A 26,398-nucleotide genomic window follows, 5' to 3' on the forward strand; every position below is an offset into this window, starting at 1 on the left:
TACCTGTCCTACAGAAGTAAGTTGGGGTGGAGGACATAAAAGAGATATAAGCAAGACTGTGGCCTGCTCTAAGAAGTAGAAGTTCCAGCCAGCAGGGGCAAATAGGACAACCAATTCCAACAGCAGGTCCTATGGTGAGTTTTCACAGATGAGGGGCTCAGAATGTTGATGGTAGACTGGGCTATAAATGTTGTTAGGAATTTGGTTCTTGTTTTGCTAATACCTAAACTAATAACAGAGAAGAGAATTTCCACAAGAGTTTTGGTGTGGGTGTTTTTTTGATGTGGGTTACTGGAAGAAGGGTAGATATGATGGAGGAACTTGCCTGCTGGTGGACGCTCTAAATGCTGAATTCTAGGTAAATGGGTGAGACTGGAGATACCCCACAAGGCTGAGTATCTTCCCAGGGAGGCTGGTGAGAGAAAGCATCGGCATCCGCACTGATTGCGGGTGGACATGGCAGGATATTCTGCAAGCAGATTATTTAATATGACAATTTAGTTATGTTAATGATTCCCTTATATGGACATAGCTGTAAGTCAGAAAGGAAATAAAAAATTTTAGGGTAGTCAAAAAAGATATTTCAAGGGTGCGTGGATGGCTCAGTTGGAGCGTACAACTCTTGACCTGGGGTTGTGAGTTCAAGTGCCATGTTAGGTGGCTTACTTAAAAATTAAAATAAAATAGAGCTTACTTAAAAAATAAAATAGAGCTTACTTAAAAAATAAAATAAAATAAACATTAAAAAAAGAAGTTTCAGGGTTCACCTATTTTGGTTTTAGTACTACCCGAGGGCCCTGAGTTCAACTCTATCCATTCTTCTAGTGCATGTAATTCTAAGATGTGTAGTCATCTGATTTCTGGCCAAACAGATTTTAAAAAAACAAAAAAGTAATTAAGAGGCCAGGAGATGAGGGCAGGCAAACAGACAACCCCAAGAGGAAACAGTGAGCAGACTGTGTGAGCAATGCTAACTGTCAAAAATAAACATATATACACTGTTACTTCCAGATGCTCTTGCTGCCACCCCTGCTCCAGCCTCACAATCAGCATACAGTCCACCAGCTAAACGGTTAAACCCCGGCAAAGCAAGGGGCTTCCAGACCTTGCTACAGCACCAATCTCATTTCTGTCCTGATTGGTCATGCCCTGGCCTTATGGATGTTAATAATTAGAATATCACTCAGGAACAACAGTGTATATTGCTTTAATAATTAAGCTAGCTAATTTCCACCCCCTCAATATCTAAGAAATAAAAAAACATGATAGCTAGGGATTGTTTCATGTAGGGAGAACAGTCTTACGTAGTTGTGGGTGCAGCGGGCATTCATAGATGACAGTGCAGGATAGTTGATTTTCATATCAGTGAGCCTCAGTCATTAAGAAAAGCTGAATTACATTTAGCTTAATATATTTAAGAGAATAGGCGTGAGTGTGATACATTTTACAAGTATTAATCCAAAATAGACTGTGTGTTGGTACTTCTATAGAATTGAGCCTTTAACCATCTAGAAAGTTCACTTGTCCAGAATGACTCATTCTTCAGGATTCCAGATCTAGTGCTCCTGAATGAAACAAAATGATGGCCCTGTCTGTATTTTTTTTTTTAAAGATTTTATTTATTTATTCATGATAGTCACACAGAGAGAGAGAGAGAGGCAGAGACACAGGCAGAGGGAGAAGCAGGCTTCATGCAGGGAGCCTGATGTGGGATTCGATCCCGGGTCTCCAGGATCGCGCCCTGGGCCAAAGGCAGGCGCCAAACCGCTGCGCCACCCAGGGATCCCTGGCCCTGTCTGTATTACTGCAACCAGAATGTGTATATTCTTGCGTAGCCAGATCCATTCTTCTATGTTAGTCTTATGCAAACCTGAGCATTGGCTCACCGGGCTGACCACCCCTCCCTGCTCACCTGGGCTGACCACCCCTCCCTGCTCACCTGGGTTGATGGTGCTTCCCTGTTTACTTGGGCTGACCTCACATCCTTGCCTCTTCCTTTTCTTTGCCTTGGTGGGTCTCCGTCACTGGAGCTGTGGTGACACTGAGGAAGAACAAAGCTCCCTTCTCATTTTTGACATGATGTTATGATTAAAATGGCATACTTGTCAGCTCATCTCAAGACAGTCACTCAAGCCATAGGCCTAGAAAAACAGGAGTTTAGAATATGACACAGCCTTGATGAGCCGGAGATGTGGTTGGATGATAGCGGAAATGAGTTCAGAGTCGAATGTAACACACTAACAAAGTAAAATGAAACAAAAACCGAACCAAAACAAGCAACGTGCTTCACAAATACAAGAAGGAGGAAACTCATGTTCAAAGTTAATGGAAAATTTTATGGTTGAAGAAGATGGTGAGTTAGAAAGTAGGCAATGAAAGGGACCCTGCCTGACTCTGTCCTTCATGTGACTGGAGCCTGCCACCTAGGAGAGGGAAGGACCCTCTTTCTCTAGTAAGGCGCCCTCATGAGCAGGTGGGTCCTGGCAGGTCCAATCACTTGGTTAACTCAGTTTCTCACTCTAACCGCCTGTTGACCACATTACCCAGCTGCACAGATTCCCAGCCCAGGTACTCACCTGAGCCAAGGATTCCGAGAAACCAGAGCAAGGCAGATTGATGGATGATGTGCTGCGGAATGGCTCCATGGTGAGGGTGCTAAAATTGCAGACTCACAGAAGCGACCATGTGCTTACTGTGAGGACTCCGTGGGACAATGAAAGTGCCATGGCCCTCTGGGCTTCCCCAAGCCTCAGCGCAGGACAGGGAACCCGTGGGAAATGGGGCCATGGGTAGTAGCAGACACTCTCCAATTCCCTGAGCAGCGGCCAGGGACGGACACCTGCTCCTGGAGCCCTCCTTTCTCTGAGCGTGGGTCCTGTCTCCTCACACTGCCCCGGCCCCCTCCTCCCTCCCTCTCCCTGCAGGCCCCCTCTACCCCTCACTCTTCACCCCCTTCTCCTGCTCCCCTGCTCAGCTCTGCGCCCCCAGTTGCCATCAGGCCATGACACCAGGCTCCCTCTGCACGCCCTCCTTCCCTGAATACCACTTCAGATCCCCAAGAAAAAAAGGCTCAGACGCCTCGGTTTGTGTTTCCCTGCCTGCTGGATGTTGGGGGTCCCCAGCCCGGTCTGTTTGAAGGTCCCTGGCCGTCCTTGCTGTCCTCAGCAGAGGAGGGGTCTCAGGGGATCTAGGGGGGGGCCCTCTCGCAGGGCCAGGGCCCAGCAGGCAGGGCAGGACGCACTTGGCAGAGACCAGAGAGTGGGCTTCTGATTTCTGAAAATGTGGAGGAACGTTCCAGGAGGAGGAGAACGAGTCCTTCGTTTTTACCTCTGGCTCCCTCCGGAACAGGCTGAACATGGCTTTTCTTTACAAAGGGAGGGATCTGAATGGGCAATACTGCCATTTGCACAAGTTCTGAGTACTGCACACATGTGTATGGTGGGATGCCCAGGAGAGAGGTACTGTTGTGAAAGCCTACTCACGGTGGGGACACTGAGGCAGAGAATAGAGTGTGTGAGTAACTTGCTCTGGATCACACACAGCTCGTCAGTGTAGGGCAGGGACCTGAACCCCGGCAGTCTGGCTTCAGAACCCTGCTTCACCAGGACTCCAGTATCCTGGAGTATCCAGGACTCCGGACTGATGCTGGGAGAAGGGCACGACGAGCTCGATAGCAGGGGTTAATGCTGCTTTCCAGAACAGTCCTCTGTGTCAGGCCAGTGCTGCAAGCGCCCTGCGGGGACACGGCCTGCCCGGTGCCTTTGCCCTCTCTGAAGGGCATGGGAACCGCTGGCCTGTCAGCAGGTATAAACTCAAAAGTTTCTCCCTCGGCTAGCTTCAAGGACTGTTTACCCAAGTAGACAGGGGAGGATTAGGCACTGCCCTGCTGCAACCCGTCTGGGTGTGACCAACCGCACTGCAGCTGTCACAACGAATGCATCCTGTGGGGACACAGGATGCCTGCACTAGCTCCATGGCCCCAAGCCATGCACTGGGATGTGGTTCTCAAGCTGGGCCTCCAGGGCCTTCGGTTGATTCAAGAGTGAGGATGAGGGGATCCCTGGGTGGCGCAGCGATTTGGCGCCTGCCTTTGGCCCAGGGTGCGATCCTGGAGACCCGGGATCGAATCCCACGTCGGGCTCCCGGTGCATGGAGCCTGCTTCTCCCTCTGCCTATGTCTCTGCCTCTCTCTCTCTCTCTGTGACTATCATAAATAAATAAAAATTAAAAAAAAAAAAAAAGAGTGAGGATGAAAGCACAAGCGCCGGGGCACCTACCTGGGTGGCTCAGTGGTTGAGCGTCTGCCTTTGGCTCAGGGCGTGACCCCCGGGTCCTGGGATCGAGTCCTGCACTGAGCTCCCCATAGGGAGTCCTGCTTCTCCCTCTGCCTAGGTCTCGGCCTCTCTCTATCCATGTCTCTCATGAATAAATAAGTATTAAAAAGAAAAAAGGGTACAAGGGCCTGTAGGTGGGACCCTCTGGTCCATGTGCAAACACGGTGCCAGGCCGTTTCCCGAGGCAGCCCAGGTGTGCAGTGGCAGCCTGCACGGGTTGCTCACACGGGCAGGAAATACCACGCAGGATCTGGCGAGGGTTTCCGGGCCCCGGGACGGCCCTCACTCATGCCCCGAGCCCCACTGCCAGGAGCGAGGGCATAGGGAGTATCATTGTCCCGGGAAATCCTCCCCATCCTGCTCCTCTCTGCCTTGGGCCTTTTCCCTCTCCTGGGGCCACTCGGGCACAAAGGGCGCAGTGTGTGGCCCTTGCAGTGAGTTTTCATAAGCTGGCACGTGGATCAGCCCAAACCGTGGGCTTACCAGACACGGCGATGACGCCAGCGGGGATCGGGCAAGTGCGCGCCACCTGGCCCTGTCACCCCAGTCACAAGGACCATTGTGGGAAGGTGTTATTGTTTTAGTGGGTGCAGCTGAGGGTGGGTCTGTCAGCGAGACTTGGTAAATTGTTATTTACAGTTTCTGAGCTTTTAAAAGAAGAGCAGCCCAGCATCAGCCTGATTGCAGACCCGCGCACCATGAGGGCTCTGGCGCTGCTGCTGGCTCTGCCCCTCCTGGGGGCCCGGGCCCAGCACGGTTCCCTGTGGACCTACTCAGGTAAGCCCGGCCCAGGGCCCAGGGCTGCGAGCTTCCTCGTCGCCCTCACCCCTGCTGGCGCTGCTCTCCGCGGCTGCAAAGCACCGAACCCTGATCAGGACAAGAGGAGTTCCCAGACCCCCCGCTTCGCCTGCAGGGTTTTTGTTTTGTTTTGCTTTAGAACCTCTCCTGGCCACAGTGCTGGTTGCAGAGCCCACCCGCCTCTTCTGACCGCCAAGCCCTCTGCTTTCTCGGGCTCTGCACGCGGAGAAGGAGGTGGTCAGAGGGCGCCCTGCGACCTCACAGAGGCTGGGTGGGCTTGTGAGAGCTCTCTTCTTGGAGTGGGAGTTTTACCCAGAGCACCCCGACCTGCCAAGAACCCAGCATCTTTGCACGGCTTCCCCTGCACCCTCCCTGTAGCCACGGTCCTGGGGAGACCCAAATCTGTACATCTGGACACGGGGCACCCCTCCCACAGGGCAGTGAAGAGAGCTCCTGCCCCTGGCCCTCTTTTGCTGCGCTGCACCAAGGGATGGGGCTCTGCGGGACACTCAGGGCTGCTGGAGGACCCACTGTCCCCATGGCGCCCCCCCCTCCAGCTTCGGACACAAGACAAAGCGGGCATTCAGGGTGGATGTCTGTCCTGTGAAGTCAAGGGCAACAGAATTAGGGACATGCTGGGAGGCTCAGAAAGGCCAGCTGCAGAGGGCAGGACGACCAACTCTGACCAACCTCTCCACTCTGGAGCAGAGGGGCCCACACATGGCCAGTGCATGGAGGCCCAGGGCTTCTGCCTCCTGTGGCTCGTTGGTACCAGGGGTGCTTCGGTAGGGTGAGCAAGAGAGGGAATTCCAACAGGCAGGTCTTGCCCTGCCCAGGCTCGGCCCAGCCCCTGAGACCGTGGGCCCTCTGAAGAGTCATCAAGGGCCTGGGAACACTCGGGGCGGCTACTTCAAATGCCTTTCAGGAATACTCAAGAAACCCGCAACACCGCCAGGGACACAGGCCAAAGCCTTTTTGATCCACATGGGGCGTGTGCTTGCGGCCTCTGGCCTTGATCCTGGCATCCCACCTCCAGGAAAGAATTGTTTAAATATTGGTGTGTAGCATCAAAGAAGAGCAGAGAAGTAAGAAATGGACTCCTCTGTTAATTGCCAAACCGAGCAGCTGCGAGGGGCCCCAATACAAATACCTCCCTTAAAATAAGCCCTTGGGGTGGCCACACAGCTGCCCCCTAACAGAGGGGTGAGCTTGGATCCCCAACTGTGAATGGGTGGGTGTGAGCAGGACCCACAGCCCATTACAATGGCTAGCTTTCCTCCTTCCCTCCCTAGAAGTGTTACCCACCTTAAAGAAATACATTTCCTCACTTTGATTTTTTTTTTTCAACTAATCACTTTGGTCATCTTTCCCTTTTGTCCTGAATCCATAGGCGTAGGCACCTAGGTGGTCTTGACCATCCTTGGACCCAACGAAAGGGACTGGAGCAAGGAGATACGGGGACAGTCCTGTATTGGTGGAGGGGACTGCATTGTTGTTGGGGGAGGGTGAGGTAAATGGTCCCATTAGGAGGAAATGGGTACAGGACCCCTGAGGATAACACAACAATACCAAACTGTGGGCACCTTCCTGTGCATTTATCAGCATATTTCCATTCCAGGGGAAAACTAAAGCTATATATTAAAGATCTTGTTTCCAAACACTGACTTTCCTCTCAGGGGCCAGTGACAGCAACAGGGGAGATGGGAATCCAGGTCAACCTAGCATCCCTGAGATGCTAGGTTCCACAGAACTGACTTCGACACCCCCCCCTTCTGCCATGAGCTGAGCTCTGAACTCTGACCCCTTGGCTCTCTCCTGTCGCAGAGGGGGCACTAGACCAAGTGCACTGGCCAAGGGAGTACCCCACCTGCGGGGGGACGAGACAGTCACCCATCGACCTGCAGAGGAGGAAGGTTCAGTACAACCCCTCCCTGAAGGCTCTGAAGCTGACCGGCTACAGGATCCAGGTGGGCAAGTTCCCCATGATCAACAACGGCCACACAGGTAAGGGCAGGCTGCTGTCCAGGGGTGCTCAGCAACAGGGACGGGTGCCAGATGCCAGGGTAGCACACCGGACATGTAGAGTGCAGACTGGGAGCTAGAGGCCCAGGTTGGAGGTCACACCCCCTGTCCCAAGCTGCAGGCAGGGCCTCTGTCCTTGGCCTCAATTCCCGGCTGGCTCCATCCTTCCGAGTTAACCTCTCCCCAGGCTCAGTCTGACCCAGTCACTGGGAAATCCAGCTGCAGAGACAGTGCTGCCAAAACCACTGACCTGCCTGCGTGTTCTGTGGATCAATGCCCTGGGCTGATTTTCCCTATTTTCTGTACTGAGTCTGATTGGCTCCAAACGCCTAATAAGCAGGCCCCATATTTCTCGAAGGTGATTTTTTTTTTTTAAGATTTTATTTATTTATTCATGAGAGACACAGAGAAAGAGGCAGAGACATAGGCAGAGGGAGAAGCAGATTCCCTGCGGGGAGCCGGATGTGGGACTCCATCCCGGGACCCTGGGATCACAACCTGAGCTGAAGGCAGACGCTCAACCACTGAGCCATACAAGTACCCCTTTCTCAAAGGTTTTAAAAAGAAGCTCTTGAGATCTTGAATTGAGTTCTCTTTGGGAGGTTGGACAGGAAAAGGCTGGCCTGGGTCTTGGGGACTCCTGCTTCGGGAAGCCTGGACTGGAACAACTGTAAAATCAGTGCTTTCTGGTTACTGAGCATACTTTTGATTTTCCAAGTGGGCCTATTCCTTCTGAGCCCCATGATATCCCCTGCTCCTGGCAGAAAGCATTGTTTGCGGGGGTGGCCAGGGGCCCTGGAGGCCAAAGAACTTAAGGTCATGAGGTCTCTAGTGACTGAGCCAGACCCAGGCCCCGGATGTCTGATTCTTCGACCGTGTTCTCCTGGGACCCCTCCCCATCCCACTTCCACCTGGGCTGGACCAACTCACCTCCTACCCCCATGGGTGCATGGGGGTCACAGAATTAGTTCTCCTATTTGTACAAGTGAGAAGATAAAACCAGTTGCCCTTGGTGGGGCTGGCGGGCACAGGAGGGAAGAGATCTGTAAAAGGCCTCAGGCACATGTGGTCTGGATCACTGAACTCCACAAATAATTCAGGAAAGCCTCATTTTATCATTAATGGCAAGCTCCAATTTCCAAAGTTACTCTCTGAAGCTTCCAGCAGGTTGGCAGGTTGGAGCTCCCCCTGTTCTGCTTGCCTTTGGTGAAGAGAGGCCAAAGGTGGCAGTTGAAGGCAGGGGAGAAGTGTGGTTGACCCCCCAGGACAGTCAGCCTGAAGCGGCAAAGGATTGAAAACCCCCACTGGTAACAGGGGCTGTTTCTGTTGCGTGCCTGCTGCGTAGGGCTTCATGCTGAGGTCCCTGGTGGTGTTAGGAAGATCCCAACTTCCCGGGGGAAGGGGGGCGGGGGGCTTGCAGCAGCTCCTTCTTCCCAGTTTGGAGAGGACCCTGGACCTTCCTCCTATGGGCTGGCTATACTGGGCTCTCTGGATGCTGGAAGACTGTAGGATCCCCAATCTACCCCACATCATATCCAATGTATTGGAAAGCACTCACAGCCCTCATTACTTATGTTTTTTGATGTAAAGTGTTTTGAAAGATTTTTAGAACTCTTTACAATTGGCTTTTCATTGTTAGCAAGCTCTGAGCTTCAAGCGTTCTACTGAGGGAAAAAAAAAAACCCATCCTAACCAACAAGTTTTCAAATTAATAACATTTGATGAGTAAGCTCAACAATGAAATTGATGTGATGTAATTAAACACTTATTAATCTTGATTTTGCAGGGTTCTTTTTAGATCTTGGAACCTAAGATATATATATTTACATATATATACATATTTTATATACATATACATATTTTAATAGACTTATATACATATTTTTAATAGACTTCATTTTTTAGGGTGGCTTTAGGTTCATAGCAAAAATAAATAGAAAGTGCAGAGATTTCTCATACACCTTCTGCTCCCACTTACATTGTCCCCCCATTATCAATATCACTCAACAGAATGGTATATATTTTTAAAATATTTTATTTATTTATTTAAAGAGTGAGCAGGGGGAGGGGCAGAGAGTGAGGGAAAAAGATTTTCTTCCTTTTTTTTTAAGATTTTATTTATTCATGAAACACACAGAGAGTGACAGAGACACAGGCAGAAGGAGAAGCAGGCTCCATGCAAGGAGCCCAGTGTGGGACTCGATCCCGGGACTCTGGGATCATGCCCTGGGTCAAAGGCAGGCGCTAAACCACTCAGCCACCCAGGGATTCCCCCTGGAGAAAGAATTTCAAGCAGACTCTGTGCTAAGCACAGAGCCCAACACAGAGCTCTATCAAACAACCCTGACATCATGACCTGAGCCAAAAATAAGAGCTGGTTGCTTAACTGACTGAGCTACCCAGGCGCCCTCAGAATAGTACATTTTTTTTTTTTTTTACGGAGGATGAACCTACCTTGACGCAACATAATCACTAAAAGTCCACAATTTGCCTTAGGCGTCACTCTTGGTGTTAGACATTCTATGGGTTTGAGCAAATGTAGAATGACATATTATCAGTACAGCATCATTCAGAGTATTTTCACGGTCCTAATTTTCCTCTGTGCTCTGGCATTTCATCTCTCCCCCTGATGCTGCCCTGGCAGCCACCGATCCTTTTGCTGTCTCCATGGTTTTGACTTTTCCAGAATGTCACAAGGTTGGAATCAAAGAGTATGCAGCCTTTTCAGATTGGCTTCATTCATTTGGTAACACATTTAAGTTTCCTCCCTGTCTTTTCGTGGCTTGATAGCTCATTTCTTTTTAGCATTGAATAATATTCCATTGTTTGGATAGACCACAGTTTATCCACTCACCTACTTAACGACATCTTGGCTGTCATTCAGTTCACAATTGAGCAAGTATAAATAAAGCTGTCATAAATATCTGTGTGCAGATTTTTGTGTGGACCTGTTTTCAGCTCCACTGGGTAAAGACCAAGGAGCATGATTACTGAGTTGTATGGTAAGAATATGTTCAGTTTTGTCTTCCAAAGGGGCCATACCATGTTGTGTTCCCACCAGCAGTGAGTCTGTTCCTGCTGTTCCCCAGTTTGATGTTGTCAGTGTCCTGGATTTTGGCCGTTCTGACAGGTTTGCTGTAGTATCTCATTGTTGTTAATTTGTATTTCTCTGGCGACATACAATGTGATCTCTCTTTTCAGATGCTTATTTGCCATCTGTATATCTTTGGTGAGGTGTCTGCTAAGGCCTCTGGTCTATTTTTTATTTTATTTTATTTTTTAAAGATTATTTATTTATTTATTCAGAGAGAGAGAGAGAGAGGCAGAGACACAGGCAGAGGGAGAATCAGGCTCCATGCAGAGAGCCTGACATGGGATTCGTTCCTGGGTCTCCAGGATCACACCCTGGGCCGCAGGCGGCGCTAAACTGCTGCGCCACCGGGGCTGCCCTCTGGTCAATTTTTTAATCAGTTGACTGTTTTCTTATTGTTGGGTGTTAAGGTTTCTTTCTATATTTTGGGTTGGAGTCCTTTATCAGATGTGTCTTTTGCAAATATTTTCTCCTAGTCTGAGGCTTATCTTCTAAGTCTCCTAATAGTGTCTTTCACAGAATAGAACTTTTCATTGTAATGGAATCTAGCTCATCAGTTATTTATCTCATGAATCCCGTCTTTGGTGTTGTGTCTAAAAAAAAAGGCATCACCCCACCCATGGTCATCTAGGTTTTCTCTTATGTTATATTCTAGGAATTTTATAGCTTTGTATCTTACATTGAGGTCTGAGGCCCACTTTGAGTTAATTTTCAGGACGAGTATAAGTTCTGTGTCTAGATTCGTTTCTCTGCATGTGGACGTCCAGTTGTTCTAGCGCCATTTGTTGAAAGACTCCATTGTATTATTGTCTTTGCTCCTCTGCCAGAAATCAGTTGAGTATATTCATGTAGGTCTATTTCTGGCCACTCTATTCTGTTCCATCGATCTATTTGTCTATTCTTTTGCTGAAACTACATTGTATTGATCATTGTCACTCAATAATAAGTCTTCAAGCCAAGTAGTGCGAATCCTCCAGCCTTGTTCTTTGTCATTATTTCATTGCCTACTCTGGGTCTTTTGCTTCTCATGTAAGCTTTAGAATCAGTTTGTTGATATCCACAAAATAACTTGCCAGAATTTTGATTGCATTGAATCTACAGATCAAGTTGAGAAGATCTGACACCTTTACAGTATCAACTCTTTCTACCCAGGAGCACAGAATATCTCTACATTTATTTATTCATTGATTTCTTTCATCAGAATTTTGAACTTTCTTCATGTTGATCTTGTACACACTTTGTTACATTTGTACATAAGCATTTAATTTGGGGGAGTGCTGATATAAATGGTATTGTGCTTTTAATTTCAAATTCTACTTTATATTTACACTTTTATGTGGCCCATTTTTTATTCTTAGAGTCAACTGGCATAAAATTATATTTCAGTAAAAAGAAATCGAAAACACATTTGGATATTGAGTCAAACTTAAATTGTTACAGAAGTTTTTATTTATTTTTATTTTATTTTTTATTTTATTTTTTATTTTTTTTAAAGATTTTATTTATTTATTCATGAGAGAGAGAGAGAGAGTCAGAGACACAAGCAGAGGGAGAAGCAGACTCCATGCAGGGAGCCTGATGTGGGACTTGATCCCAGGTCCCCAGGACCACGCCCTGGTCCAAAGGCAGGCACCAAACCGCTGAGCCACCCAGAGATCCCCGTTACAGAAGTTTTTAAAGCTTATTCTCAATTTCCCTATTTAGTTGTGGACTTGTAACAGTTGGTGGACCAGTACTCATTGATAATATATATTTATTTTTATTTTTTTATCCACCTAAAATGTATGTTCATAGACTCCCAAAGAGTTTAGAGACCTGAGACATTGGGCCTCCGTGTCCAGTGGGAGAAACAGCACTGTTCTCTTAATAGGTACTATCAGCCACTCTGTTTGTTAGGCTCCTTGAAAGGACAGACGATCTCTCATTCATCCTTCTATCTCAGTGCCTGGCACAGAGCCTGACACAGATCAGATGCACTTGAGGGGAAAAGACTTACATAGGAGAGGATAAATTCCACAAGTAGGTGCCCATGAATGATGTAGGGTTCTCAGCAGGTTTTGATCTCTGGCGGCTACAGGAGCAAGGCTAGTTTTGTCTTTAAAACAAATAGGGGTGCCTGGTGGTTCAGCAGCTGAGCCTTTGGCTCAGGCCACGATCCGGGATCCTGGAATCAAATCCTGCATCACGCTCCCTGTGGGAGCCTTCTGCCTATGTCTCTGCCTCATGAATAAATAAATAAAATAAAATTCTGAAATAGTTTTAGACTAGAAAAATTGCAAAAATAGTACAGAATTCCCATCTACCCTTCTCTTACTTCCCCTAGTATTAACATCCTAACCTTACTACCTGGATACAACACGATCAACTACTTCATGGACCCCTGTGAATTCCATCATGTTCCCATAGATGTCCTCTCTCTGGTCTGAGACCTAATCCAGGACCCCACAATCCATGTGGCTCTCCTTCTCCTTAGTCTCCTCCAACTGGAGTCAGTTCCTCAGTGTTTCCTTGACCTTCACAACCTTACTGTCATGTCTTGAGCACAGAATATGCTCAGATCCCATGGATTTCCTGGCCTGATAAGAACATGGTTAAATTAGTTTCAAACAAAGAGGAGCAACTTCTGCTGAAAGTTAAATCAATTTTCAGAATCTGGGATGTTAAGCAAGTTCATTTTGGGGGACAAGTATTTGGCCTCACATTTTCAAAGGCACAAAAACATGCCCTGAAGCGCTGCCACTTTTCAATCCAGGCTGTGCCATCCTGTTGATAAAACTTGAGCAAAACACTTGGTCTGCAGGAAATTGTGTTTTGGGGAAACATACTGTCAGGAGTTTTGTCATTGCTCGTGTGGAACTAGCTGTCCAACCAGGAGTCTCTGGCCTGGTGCTCCACTTTCCACTCTCTTGGCACAGATGACTCGGCACATCTTCTTTTAAAGGCTTTCCCTTTGTTTGTTTGTTTGTTTGTTTTTCATGTGAGCATTGATTTGGAGGCTGGATGCATTTTAAGCACTAAATACAAAGCTCCTGCTCTGCTAAAGAGCACGTTAAAATCTTTGGGGCCAGATTCCTGCTTTACAGCATGAACTTAATCACAGCTCCCTGCTGCTTTGACACAATGGAAGGGAAGAAAGGGACATTATTGATAGATATCGAATACCTAATACTCTTTAAGAAAATCTACTTGTTGGGCGCCTGGGTGGCTCAGTGGTTGAGCGTCTGCCTTCAGCTCAGGTCGTGATCCTGGGGTCCTGGGATTGAGTCCCACATCAGGCTCCCTGTAGGGAGCCTGCTTCTCCCTCTGCCTGTGTCTCTCCCTCTCTCTGTGTCTCTCATGAATAAATAAATAATATCTTAAAAAAAAAAAAAAAGAAAACCCACTTGTTTATAACCATCTTTGATGACTTTAAGTAGAATGACCTGGCTAGCAGAATAAATGCTACCTGTTCCTGTCTGAGTCCTAAATTATGTATCTCCTCCTAGATATTTTCCTTAGTCACTCTCTACTGTCACTGTCCTGTGTCTCTCTTTTGTCTGGCTCATTGCAAAATGCAGAGGTGTCTCCAAGGCCTGAGCCAGTGAAGTGAACAAGAGCAGCTAGGTGACCAGAGTGACCTCCCTGGGGAAGTCTGTAGGGCATGGGGCAGGAGGAAGTGGGGAGAGAGAGTGGCCTGTTGTCCCGTTGGCAAGAACCCAACACTTGAATGCATTCATTGATAACCAGATCATGTTAAACCCCAGGCCAGGAGTTCATGTGTTTCCTGAATGCTATAGAATTTGGTCTCTTGTCTTTTGAAGACAAGTGGAGGCCTGTAATGGTGGCATCCTGCCCCTGCCACTCCCCATTCTTGGCCTAATCTGCCCTCCCCGCTCCCGTGACCTGTGTGCCTATGAGCAAGTCTTTCCTTTCCACCTCCCCAGGCTGACTTCCTTGTCCATAAAATAGAAGTGCTGAAGCCCTACAGGGATGCTCCCTTCTGTGGAGTGGGTAGGTTATCAGTTGGGCTATTTCTAAAAGGCTATCCAGGATGACTGTGTTAAACACTTTATCTTGGTCTCATAAGCAGTACCCTTGAGTAAAAGTCATCAAACTAGTCCCAAGAGGGCCTCCTTCCTGTTCCCTACACTGTGGGCAAATTATGAAATTGGCCAGAAGTGGAGAGTAGAATTCTGTTGTCCGCACCCACTGGCCAAATCTGTTAGGGCATCCTCCTTCCCCAGGGCTGGCAAGCTGGCCCTGCCACTCATGGTCTTGCCATTCTGGGTAGGAAGGTGTGTGCCATGCAAGGGGTGCCTGCCCAGCCCAGGTCACCTGATCTCCCATCCTGCCCTGTGTGCCAGTCACCTCCTCCCCGTGGGCACCCCTGCTTATGGAGTTCTAAGCCAGTGTAGTCCTGGCTGGCCCCATTAGTGGGCAGGCAGCCAGGGGAGCTGTCTGGTCAGTGGACCTAAGCCGTCCATATGCGTCTGCAGTGCTTGCAGTCCTTGCTCATCTTCTCCTCCAGTGCAGATCAGCCTGCCCCCGACCATGCGCATGACGGCCTCTGATGGCACCGAGTACATAGCTCAACAGATGCACTTCCACTGGGGTGGCGCGTCCTCAGAGATCAGCGGCTCGGAGCATACCATCGATGGGATCAGATTTGTGGCTGAGGTACTTTGAGGACCCCGGCCAGGTCCTCTTTTCTTCAAATCCTACAGTCACTTTCCTTATCAAAACAGCCAAAAAAGACTGTCATGGTGACAGTCAAGTCACCCCAAGGTTGATTTTTTTTCATTCATTCACAACTATGTATTGGTCCCTGCTATGTGCCGGGGGTTCAAGCAGGGTCTCCCCTCTCACAGAATGCACAGCAACCAGGAGTTTACAGCCCATAGAATGGGGAAAGCCCTCTCTGGTTTAAGTTGAATTTCTATATGTTAGATTTGCAGGGTTCTCTCCTGCAGAGGTTTATCCTTAGGGTGGCCACAGTTTACAGCGTCCTCCAGGGCAACGTGACTCATGCCACACCTGTGAGACCTCAGGAGAACCCAGTGTCCTCATATGATGAGCCCTGCAGACATTGCCAGCTTGTCTACCTGGAGGGAGGTGGGGTCAGGGAAAAGCACTTAAATTACCATCCCAGAATCCCACTCATGCTCTTTCCATTCTTGGGAGAACTTTCTGGTCTTGATAGATCTCATACCCAGATGGAAGGCAGTCAGAGTTGTTTAGGAGGGATAGGCTGAGGCCTTGGGTGGAGCATCTTTCTCTTCACTCTTCCCTGAAAATCCAAAGCTTTTGAAGTCCAAATGTACTGCTATTGTTTTATCTTTCTTGCTCCCACAGATTCACATCGTTCACTACAATTCTAAATACAAGAGCTACGATATAGCCCAACATGAACCGGATGGTTTGGCTGTGCTGGCAGCCCTTGTTAAGGTAGGCTGAAACTATACACGTGAAGTCACAGACTGGTGTCCGAGGTATTAAATGTAGACAAAGGGTCTTCCTTCCTCTCCCCCCTCATCTGTTTCTGAGCTCACCATTCTTGAAAACACTGACTTGGTGAAACCCTTGCTCATAGTCACTGTGTTCCTTCTGTGATACCAATCTTGGGGACCTTGGATAAGTTGGACAACCGACTTAAAAGAGCTAGGATCACAGCACGATTGACCAAACATAAACCAGTCTGAGGGGTGGGGGAAGTCAGCAACCTGCCAGATGAAGGCAACACCTCTGCTTTTCTCAGAGAGTCTGGAGGGTAGAAGTTGCGGCAAGGTGGCAAGACGTGGTCAGCGAATTCAATTTCCTTCAAACAAGTGTTAAGTTGGATAAAATTGCCAAAAACAACCATATCCCTGCTCTGGAAATGGAAGAAAGGCAGACAAATGGAGGCTTTTTTTTTTTTAAGATTTATTTATTTATTCATGATAGACACATAGAGAGAGAGGTGGAGACACAGGCAGAGGGAGAAGCAGGCTCCATGCAGGGAGCCCGACGTGGGACTTGATCCCGGGACTCTAGGATCACGCCCTGGGCCGAAGGCAGGTGCTAAACCGCTGAGCCACCCAGGGATCCCCACAAATGGAGGCTTTTATTTGTGAAAGGTGGCTAGAATTTTGAGTAAGAACAATGGGGCTGTTCCTATCCCCACCCTCTAGTTTGGTCAGCAAGGTAGTTTTACTAGGGCAGGCTGGGCAGGAAAACCAGTAGCTTCACTGCCTGGGGGTGTGGGGTGCACTTGATCTGGAGTGTGAGTTGAAAACCAGTACCCCAGGCACTATCAGTACAAGTGGCAAGCTTGACACAAAAGGCTGAAAACAGAGGGAAAATTTATAGCTCTGATAATCTGAGGCTGCAATCCTAGCTGAGGAGAGTGGTAAGTGGCAGACCAATCAGAAATTTAATGAGAGATCCTGCAAATGAGAGACCTGCAGAAGGGCTGTGTAAGCTTCCCAAAATGACCTGATGGAAAGGAAAAGCTGTGGCTGACTTGGTAACTGGCAGGACTCTGAATGTGCTTCTCAACTCATACAGACCCATCAGCGGAGGGTGCAAATCTTATGGACTCCTGGGATTTGAGCACAACCTCTCCTGAAATCATTGACTGATCACAAAGCTATGCTGCCCTACATGGTTCCTAGAATCCCCTCGGTATCCAAGCTAAAAATAAGATTTAAGAACAGAGCAGAGACATCAGCTTGTGTACATGGCTGGGGGAACACATCTTGCAGGTGAAAGAGAGGAAAATTACTAAACAGATACACAAACAAACAAAACTCTCAGGACAATTTTCCAAAAAGTCAGAACTCATACTTACTAATGTATATTATCTAAGATGTCCAGTTTTCAAAAAAAGTTGGGCATGCAAAGAAATAGAAAAATATGATCCATCTTTAGGAGAAAAAAATACAGTCAACAGATAATGACTCTGTGATTTAGCAGACAGAGCTTTCAAACAACTATCATAAACATGATAGTTTATATGATAGTTTATGATACATGATTATTAGTGTTCAAGGAATTGAAAAGAAACTGTTGTTCAAAGAATTAAAGGAAAATATAATGACAATGACTCAAAAAAAAAAAGGAAATCTCAATAGAGAAACAGAAATTATAAAAATACACCAAATGGAAAGTCTAAAGTTGAAAAGTTTAACAAATAAAATGAAAACTTCAAACATGGTCTCAAAGTAGATACCAGGCAGCAGAAAAATAAGTCAGTATATTTGGAGACAGATCAAAGCAACTATTCAATCTGAGTAACAAAGAAATAAAGGATTGAAGAAAAATGAACAAAGCCTTAGAGACACATGGGAATAAGATCACACAGCCCAACATAAGCGTAATGGGAGTCTTGGAGAGGAGAAAGAGAAAGTGATAGAAAAAATACTGAAGAATCAATGGCCCCAGATTTCCCAAATTTGATGCAAAAAATAATTTACTAACCCATGAAACTGAACAAAGCACATGTCTGATCAGAGTCAAAGCCAAACTGATGACATCAACAAGAGAAAAAGGATTTTTTATACATAGGGACCAACTTCTCATTAGATACAAGTCATCAGACTGTGGAATGACTGTCCATCAGGGATCCTTTATCCGACTAAACACCCTTCAACAATGAGGTGAAACAAAGGCATTCCCAGATAAAGAAAAACTGAGATAACTGCTAACAGATCTGTCTTACAAGAAATACTACAGCAAATCCTTCTGGCTGAAAGGAAATGACATTAGACAGTGACTCAAATGCACAGAAAGAAATGAAGAATGCTGGAAATCGTAAATATAGAAGACTATATACATATATTTTTGTTTTGTCTTCAAAAAAACCATAAGGTTCTTTAAAGCAATCATTAAACCACTTATTGTTGGGTTTACAATACACGTGGATATGATATCAATGACAAAAGTAGGAAAAAAGGCAGGAAAGAAGTACAGCCTAGCTTGGAGCAAAGTTGCTCTATTTTATTGGAATTAAGTTAGTATTAAGTTATTATTAATATGACGTGGGTTGTGACAAGTTGTATATTGTGCAGTAGCCCCTCCCTTCTCCTTGGTTTCACTTTCTGAAGTTTTGGTCACCTGAGGTCAAGTGCAGTCCAGAAACAGATGTTCCTCCTAGCGATGTATTCCAGTAGCCTAACACTAGGTCCCAGCACCCATGTCCTTCCCCTCCTTCATCTCGTCATGTAGGCATTTTATCATCACACATCATCACAGGAAGGGTGAATGCAGTACAAGATGTTTTGAGAGAGAAAGACCACATTCACATAACTTTTATTGCAGTATCCTGTTATAATTGTTCTATTTTATTATTAGTTATTGTTGTTAGCCTCTTACCGCATCTAATTCATACACTAACTCTTATCACAGGTGTGTATAGGAAACAATGTGGTGTTTTTATGGTTTGGTGCTACCCATGGTTTCAGGCATCCATTGGGGGTATTGGAATGTATTCCCTTTGGATAAGGGGAACTTCTGTAATCGCCGGAGCAACCATTATAACTAAAAATGGTTAAATGGGACACGAAATGTATTTGTTTGACCCAAAAGGTGGAACAAGAACAAGAAACCACGAGGCACCTAGAAAACAAATAGTGAGTGGTGGTCATAAATCCAAGAAATTGGAATTCATACACAGGGAAAGAAGAATTGGATCAACACCACCACTGTTGGAAAAGAACCATTGAAAATTCACCTTTTTCACCTAAAGCAATTTTTCTGACTTCTAAAAAGTCAATGCTCATATGAAAAAAAAAAAAATAGGGACCTGGCAGTGGACAGAGTTGGAGCAGTTTTGCCTTGGACAGACGGCTGTCCTCAGCTCAGTCACGAGTCCTAAGAATAAAGAAGGGAGCTCAGGAGACCAAGCCCCCTCATCACCGTGAGTCCACCCTGTCCACAGTCCCTGGGGCTATCATAACGGTGACTTTTGGCCATGTCCTGAGGACCTCACCTGTCACCTCTGAGAAAGCTTTCCCTGGAAGCTGCCAAAAGGCTTCAGTCTTGTCTCCCTGGAACAGACTAGTGGGGCCAGGTAGTTGGTGGCCAAGAACAGCCAGGCGATTTCTCCCCGCACAGCAGGGACACCAAACAGCTGGATTAGCGGAGACAGTACCAGATGGAGGTGCCTTCTCCATTCGGTTAACTGCTCTGTGTTTCTCCTACAGGTCGAGGATTATGGTGAGAACACTTACTATAGCAACTTCATTTCTCACTTGAACAACATCAGGTATCCAGGTGAGGAAAGCGCACAGCAGCCGCAGGAGTGTGGGGTGGGAACAGGGGGCCGAGAGGGTGATGTCGGCAGAGAAGGTGGCACACGGGCCCTGCCAGGGGAGTTCCCCACTCCCTGGGCAAGGACTTTTGTTCTAGCAATTCCTGCTGTTGGCTCAGGCTGTGACCCTCTGGGAAACCTGTTCACAAACACCATCTGTGATGCCCACAATTGGAAGCTCTGGAAGGCCGGGGTACTACTGCCTGGGGATACCTTTACTTCAGTGGCTCCAGCAAGTAGTGAGGACCGTGGGCACCAGAGGGAGATGTCCTCTTCAGCTTTAGGCCGAGAAAAGCCTCACACCTGAAGCTCCTCCTCGCTGGGCCTGGACAGGGCTGCTCTCCCTTTTCTGTGCCTCCAGGAAGCCGAATTCTTGTCTGAGTGGCTGCCTACCTCTACCACCTGGGACCTGAGCAACAACCACATCCGCTTTGGCTACCTCTCCAGACTCCAGTTCCCTGACTTCAGTTCCCACCCCTCTGGGGAGTGCCTTGACCTCTGACCCATGGGCCTCCTGCTCTCACCCCTGGTCATGCCCCCAGGCTTCCATCTCTCTTTGCCCAGCTGAGACTCCCCCTTGGGCCTTCTGCTGACACGCTCTGCATCCCCCTCCCCCCATCCCTCCACGAGCTCACCTGACAAAGCTCCAGACAATTCTCACCTACTCAGAGCCTGAAGCCAAATGGCTGGACGTAGCTGGACAGACACACAGATGTCTGACTGCTGTTATTTTTATTCACGGCTCCAAATATGAACACATATTAGCACTGCCTGGAAATCCTAAAATACCCTCCAGGCATTTGCTTTTCCCCTTTCCAGAATTTTTATTTCACATTCTCTCCTCTCCCTGGAAGCCCCTCTGCCCTGACCCCAGCTTCCCCCCTGGAGCAGATTGGATGCCTTGCTCCCGCTTCACCGAGAAGGCTGTCAGATGCTCGCTCATCTTCCTAACCCATGTACACCTGACTAGCTCCACGTCCCCTCCTGTGTCACAGTGGGTGAGAATCCCTGCTCCTGACCAAGACGACCCCTCCACACCAGCGCCCACCACCCCTCTCTCCTAGCGCCCTTCCTCCTGCCACCTCTCTTCTGTCCACATCACCGATTTCTTACTGTTCATCCATCATTCCATTCAGCACACAAATCTGTGCTCTAGTACCTCCTGGTTCAAAACACAAACCAACACACGTATCTTTTGACCCAGCCACTTCTCCGCTGTCACCCCATCTTCTACCCCATTTGAAGCTCCCTTGAAAATGTTGCATGACGGTCCTTGTTCTCTTTCCTCATCCACCCTCGGCTGGCCCTGGGACACCACCATACCTTTCAGATCCCCTGTGTTAGATCGCCTGGCCACTTCTCTTTTCTCTTAATTGACCTGGAAACAAGCATGCACCACACCTGGCTCTCGTTCTGGTCACACTCTGGCTCACCCCCAGCTCTGCTGTCTCTGTTCTTGCTATAGTGATGGGGGGCACCAGCTCTGCCTTCCCTGGGGACGTCATTCAGTCTCATGGCCTGGATTGCCCTCTCTGGGCCATGGATTCCAAAAATCTGTATCTGGTCCTCCATGCAGGGACAGTATCAGGCAAGACAGATGAGGCAAAGCAGACGCAAGAACCAGCTGGCTATTTTCCGGATGGTTAACAAGGCCAGGAGGAGAAACCACAGGCCTGGGGTATAAATGAGGCGTTTCCCCGACTGCGCTGACTTTAGATATTGTTTCTACAAACCGACCCAGATACATTTCCTTTTCCAATCCGATAAATTCCACTTCTGATCCCTACTGCCTACAGCACTGGCCTCCCTCTCAGCTCTGGATTCCTTTATCCAACTGCTTACTTGATATCACCCTATGGATCTAAAACTTAATATGAACCGAGGCCTAAACATAACTGAGCTCCCTACCACCATCCCCCAAGGCTTGTCCTTAAACCGACTTTCTCATCTCAGCAAAGGGCATCATAATGTATTCCATTGTTTAAGCCCCAAATCCCAGAATCACTCTTTTTTAAAAAATTGTTTTTAAGTAGGATCCACTCCCAACATGGGGCTTGAACTCATGACACTGAGATCTATAGTCTCAAGCTCTACTAGTTGAGCCAGCCAGGCGCCCCTCCCAGGATCATTCTTGATTTGCCTCTTTCCATTATCCCTCACATCCAAACCATCAGCAGGTCTTATTGTTTTTACCTCCCTGCTTTCCATCCTCTTGTGTGTAAGCTGAGAAGTAGAATTGCTGGATCATATGATAATTCTGTTTAATTTTTAAAGTAGCGTCATATGGTTTCCCATAGTGGCTGCACTGTGGTTCGGAAATTCTTGATTCACTTAAATATATAACAGTGATGAAACCAAACCTATGCACTAGAGCCCTTTAGAAGGTTGTATCTTGAAGTCTTTCCAATAACACTAACATTTAGAATTCTTTTGCCTGTTCATGGGAGTATGTACTACTAGATTCTGATGCCTTGGTTTAGTGAGCCTATTTATGTCTACATAAAACCTGTAACCTCTTTGCCATTAGAAAAATGCAAAGTTCTTAGGGAAAGTGAAACAAAATTCAACTCAACTCTGTATTTTTTGATAGTGTCATGCTGAGTTCAGGGGCTCAGTGTCATGACATGAAAGGAAGAGAGATTCTCTTGATGCACTGCCAGAAGTCTCTGGACATCCTGCAGAAGCCCCTCTCCCCACACCCCACACCTGGCTGAGCTTGGTTCCCGGGGTCACGGCAGGATGAGCTCAGGACCGGGTGCCTGGACCCCTGCTTGGTTCTGATTCTGCCTTTCTAATCTCTATCCATTCATTTCTAAGTGAGCCCAAACCAAGGAATTTTGTTCATTCTTTGGGAGATCTTACCAAGAAGCCCCGGCAGTCATAATTAATTTCTTTCATTTATCATAAAGCATATCCTCTGCCCAACAGCTGTGATGACAGTTTTGCTCATGAGTATGTTCCTATGTGCGAGGTCAAAGGCCAGACTTTATAAGCACACCCCCCTTCATTCTCACAGGCAATCCTATTGAACATTACCTTTCACAGATGAGGGAGCAGCCTTTGAAGAGTGAGCACTCAGCCAAGAGGAGGTATCTGAGTGGGTCTCTCCCCATAGTCTTTGCTCTTAACCCCTTCTAGGAAGCAACAAACTGGGGAAATGTTTCTAATGATCAGCTTCTATGTTCTGGTGAATCAGGAGATTCAAACATGAAGCAGCTGTCCTAAGCCTGAGCTGTCCTAAGGAGCAGCAGTGGTCCCTAACATTCCTTTGTCATTTGTTACCTCTGTTAGGACAAAGCACAGTTCTGAGTGGCCTTGACATTGAAGACATGCTGCCTGAGAACACCCACCACTACTATACCTACCGTGGGTCGCTCACTACTCCTCCCTGTACTGAGAACGTCCATTGGTTTGTGCTGGTACATCATGTCCGGCTCTCCAGCATACAGGTAATACAGCATCACCTCACCAAAGTCTCCCCTTTTGATTGCCTGGGTGACAAGAGTGTGCCCCTCCATCTCACCTAATGCCAACACCTGGGGTCCCAGGGTGCCTTCCATGCACAGGCTCCTGGGCCTCACCTCTATCACCATGGGCGATCTTACTAGTACTATGGCAAAGATGAGTAAATTGAGGCATCAGGGAATCCAAAGAACCACAGCCGATGTAGCAAAAAGACTGGGACCTGACCCCAGTCAGAGGAGAGGGACTGCATGATGAAGGCAAATATTTACTGAGCAATGCTTCCACCAGATACTGTTCTAGGCCCTTGATGGACAGAAGCCCTGTCCTCATGGAGCTTACATTCTAACTTCATAAATGGCTCTATGCAAGGACAGTGTCCTTGCTCTTTACCATGCAAGCACGCCTGCAGCCCGTTGAGGAAAAGAGTTGGGTCAGCCACCTTTTGTTCCCCAGCATAGCAGGGTGCATAATAAACAGTTTGTTGGGTTAATTAAAGGACAAATGTTATTGAGGTTGCAGAGTCAAGGCTGGCATTTCCTTCTGGGTGATGATTTTCTTCAGGAACAAACATATCTTTTTCTTAAACTTTTCATTTCCCCAATGGAGGAAAAGGTGGAAAGATCCCTATTCAAGGATAAACACACACACAAATCTGTTTGCTTCTTTCTCTCCTTTCTACTTGTGATCAAATACTCATAGAAAACAATTAGAAGAGATGGTTGAAAGGATGGATGGATGGATGGATGGATGGATGGATGGATGCTCTGCCTGCCACATAGCAGAACTAATATCTTCTCATACCTGCTTTATCGGGGTTATAAAAATAAACCCAAGCTCTAGTTCAATGGCTAATTACACTCCTTTAAACCATCCAGTACTCCTCCCCTCCATAATTTACTTCATGTGGCCTGTAGACTTGGAAGCTTGAGAATTCCATACTGGATCACCAGAATAAGACCCTCCACAGTGACTACCGCAGGATCCAGCCCCTGAATGGCAGAGTGGTGGAAACCAACTTTGTGAATCTCCCTAGTCAGGGTAAGATCACCTCTTGTTTATCCTTTGCAATTTTTTGAGTCCTGTTTTCTTCCTTATCTGGGTGGACCCATATCTTCTGGCAGTAGTAGGGGAGGGAGAGTCATCTAAAGGACAAGAGCCCAGATGGGCCATTCTGTATAGGGAGTGTGTGGACAGAGGAGATGGCTCATCTTCCCAGTCCAGGCAGTGATGCCAGTGAGTAGAACAGAGACCATAGGGATGGACAGTTACATGATTCATTATCTACTTGGTCTTGGCCAGACACAATAGGAGAAGAGAGAGATGCTCAGCAACATCCTGATGCTCCCATAAAAGTTTAGGCTCAAGGTAACCTCATTAAATACAACTCAGATTATTTCCCTCACACTTTTATGTTGGTCTGTTCAAGCCCATCCCCAACTCCCACACGTTCCCCCAAGGTGGGGTTAACTAGAATATTGTTTACTGCATTTTCTTGGGGATCATGCCCCAGACACCAGGGTGCTGGAAGTACGCATGACCCGTCCAGCCTCCCTGGGGCCCTCTAATGCCCTGGGTCAGGCTTCTTGTCTCACTTCATTGTTGTGGTTGCAAGAATGTAAATGTTGGGGTAGCCCGGTGGGGGAGGGGTGTTCAGCAGTTTAGCGCCGCCTTCGGCAGAGGGAGAAGCAGGTTCCTTGCAAGGATCTTGATGTGGGACTTGATCCCTGGACCTGGGATCATGCCCTGAAGGCAGAGGTTCAACTGCTGAGCCACCCAGGTATCCCTCACCCCAACTTTATATGCATCTTTCAAAACTTTTAAATCTCCGGGCATGCTTCCCCCTCCCCACCAACAAAGGCCCATTTGCGATTTTCTTCCCATCTTTCCTTCCTGGTGCGTTGATTGTTTTCCCTCGCATTTGTTTGCTTCTCCAACAATATTAACAGAAAAAAAAGGACACCAGTTACAATGATCATTTCCCCATATTATACTACATATGATATTAACTACAAATTCCTTTTCCAAAGGGTGACATCCTCCTAAGCAGGTCCAAATGCTAGCTGGCTAAGCCAAAGGGTGCAGAGACCCACTGATCTGCCTCCTTATATTCTAATTTTGCCATGGTCCCATCTTCCCTAATAAGTTCAGTAGGCACATGAAATTGCATAGTTTCTCATATGCTGCATCCCAAATGCTCTTTCCACAAGGCAGGAGTGTCGCTCCAATTCACCCTCAGGAGACAGCTCAGATGTTTTAGATACCCGCCTCTCTGACCAAGGTGCCCCACACTGCAGTTTGCCTATATGTCCATTTCGCCCACCCTTCTGAGACTCGCTGTTTAGGATTATTAGGATTATTACTTCAGCTCCCAGTAGATAGTGAGAAGGCTTTTCCCCCCAACCCAGCCAGGGGACCTGAACAACGGCCTCTTTGCTGTTAAGAGAATAGAACTGGGCATCTTCTTACCCCACCTGCCCTCAGACCCAGACTTCTACATGGCAGCACAGGTTCCCAGTCAGCCTGGTTTGTATCACCCACCCGATGCCTCAGAGTTCCATCGAATTCCACCCCCAATGGCTTAATACTATCAACCAACCCATCAATAAGGAATGACCTAACAAAGAAGATCAGTTACAAAAGCAAGAAAATGGCCAAATATAGATGTCTTGCAATTCATTTATTAGAAAACACCTATGTCTTCTTAAGGTAAGGGCTACTGAGCATCACATGAGAAACCAAGGACCACGAGTAAAACCACCTTTGACATATCAGCCCTTGGACTCTGGCAGCTTACACGCCGAAACTCAGACACAGTGAAGGTGCTTGAAGCCGATGGGATGGGAACATGCAGGCATCCTAAGGAACCTGAAGTCCTTCCCTCCAGTACAAGTGTGGGGAATAGTGTCTGGCTGCCCCACATTCTGTTTTCACGAGGACCACCAAAGTCTTGACCTTCCTGTATTAACTCTTCTTTTTATCGCATATAATCTAGGTTCTGAGTTCCAGTTTTACGTAAATAAGCTCAACAATAAGCTTGAATACTTGAGAAGACTTCTCGAAAAGACGAAAGTGGAAAAAAAACCGCACATACACCAAGCTTGAAGGGAGAGATGTGTAGGAGGAAGAGGTGGCCCTCCCCCAGCTCTGAGAAATCCTACGTCGGGATCTCAGCCTTCCCCTAGGCTCCTGTTTAGTTTCTGATTAAGACCATCATCCGTGAGCAGACGTGAGATGGTTTAAGGGTATGAGAAGGGGTTTGTGAGACGACAATAATGGGAATTGATTGGAATAGAAATTTAAAGGAAATGGAGCCCTGCCTACCTTCCTATCGAATCATGCATGTTCATCTATGTAAATTAAAAGCAGCCCAGACTGTGGGATTTGGGTGTAATAAAATATCTTTGGGAATTTTTCATTGGAAAA

The 26,398-nt window shown here is 47.3% G+C and overlaps 1 protein-coding gene across 2 annotated transcripts; it reads left to right on the forward strand.

Annotated features, from left to right (window-relative positions):
• CA6 (carbonic anhydrase 6) lies at window positions 1-26,398 on the forward strand. 2 transcript variants are annotated; one of them, XM_025427251.3, is made up of 9 exons: window positions 26-134; window positions 4,974-5,111; window positions 6,957-7,136; window positions 14,753-14,901; window positions 15,577-15,669; window positions 19,404-19,473; window positions 22,802-22,959; window positions 23,890-24,013; window positions 25,968-26,398. In XM_025427251.3, the coding sequence occupies exons 2-9, from the start codon at window positions 5,033-5,035 to the stop codon at window positions 26,075-26,077; spliced, it is 963 nt and encodes a 320-aa protein (XP_025283036.1). In that variant the 5' UTR covers window positions 26-134; window positions 4,974-5,032; the 3' UTR covers window positions 26,078-26,398. The 2 variants fall into 2 exon arrangements, with proteins under 2 accessions (XP_035571669.1, XP_025283036.1); XM_035715776.2 differs by lacking the exon at window positions 4,974-5,111 and having other exon boundaries at window positions 1-134.

Source organism: Canis lupus, chromosome 5 (genome assembly GCF_003254725.2).
Source record: "Canis lupus dingo isolate Sandy chromosome 5, ASM325472v2, whole genome shotgun sequence".
NCBI classification, from domain to species: Eukaryota; Metazoa; Chordata; class Mammalia; order Carnivora; family Canidae; genus Canis; species Canis lupus.

Excerpts from the sequence above, each read along its gene's own strand:
- CA6 (XM_025427251.3), top strand. The coding sequence starts at position 5,033 with ATGAGGGCTCTGGCGCTGCTGCTGGCTCTGCCCCTCCTGGGGGCCCGG. Across the intron at positions 15,670-19,403 it reads TGCTGGCAGCCCTTGTTAAG|GTCGAGGATTATGGTGAGAA; the intron begins GTAGGCTGAAAC and ends TTTCTCCTACAG. Across the intron at positions 19,474-22,801 it reads GAACAACATCAGGTATCCAG|GACAAAGCACAGTTCTGAGT; the intron begins GTGAGGAAAGCG and ends TACCTCTGTTAG.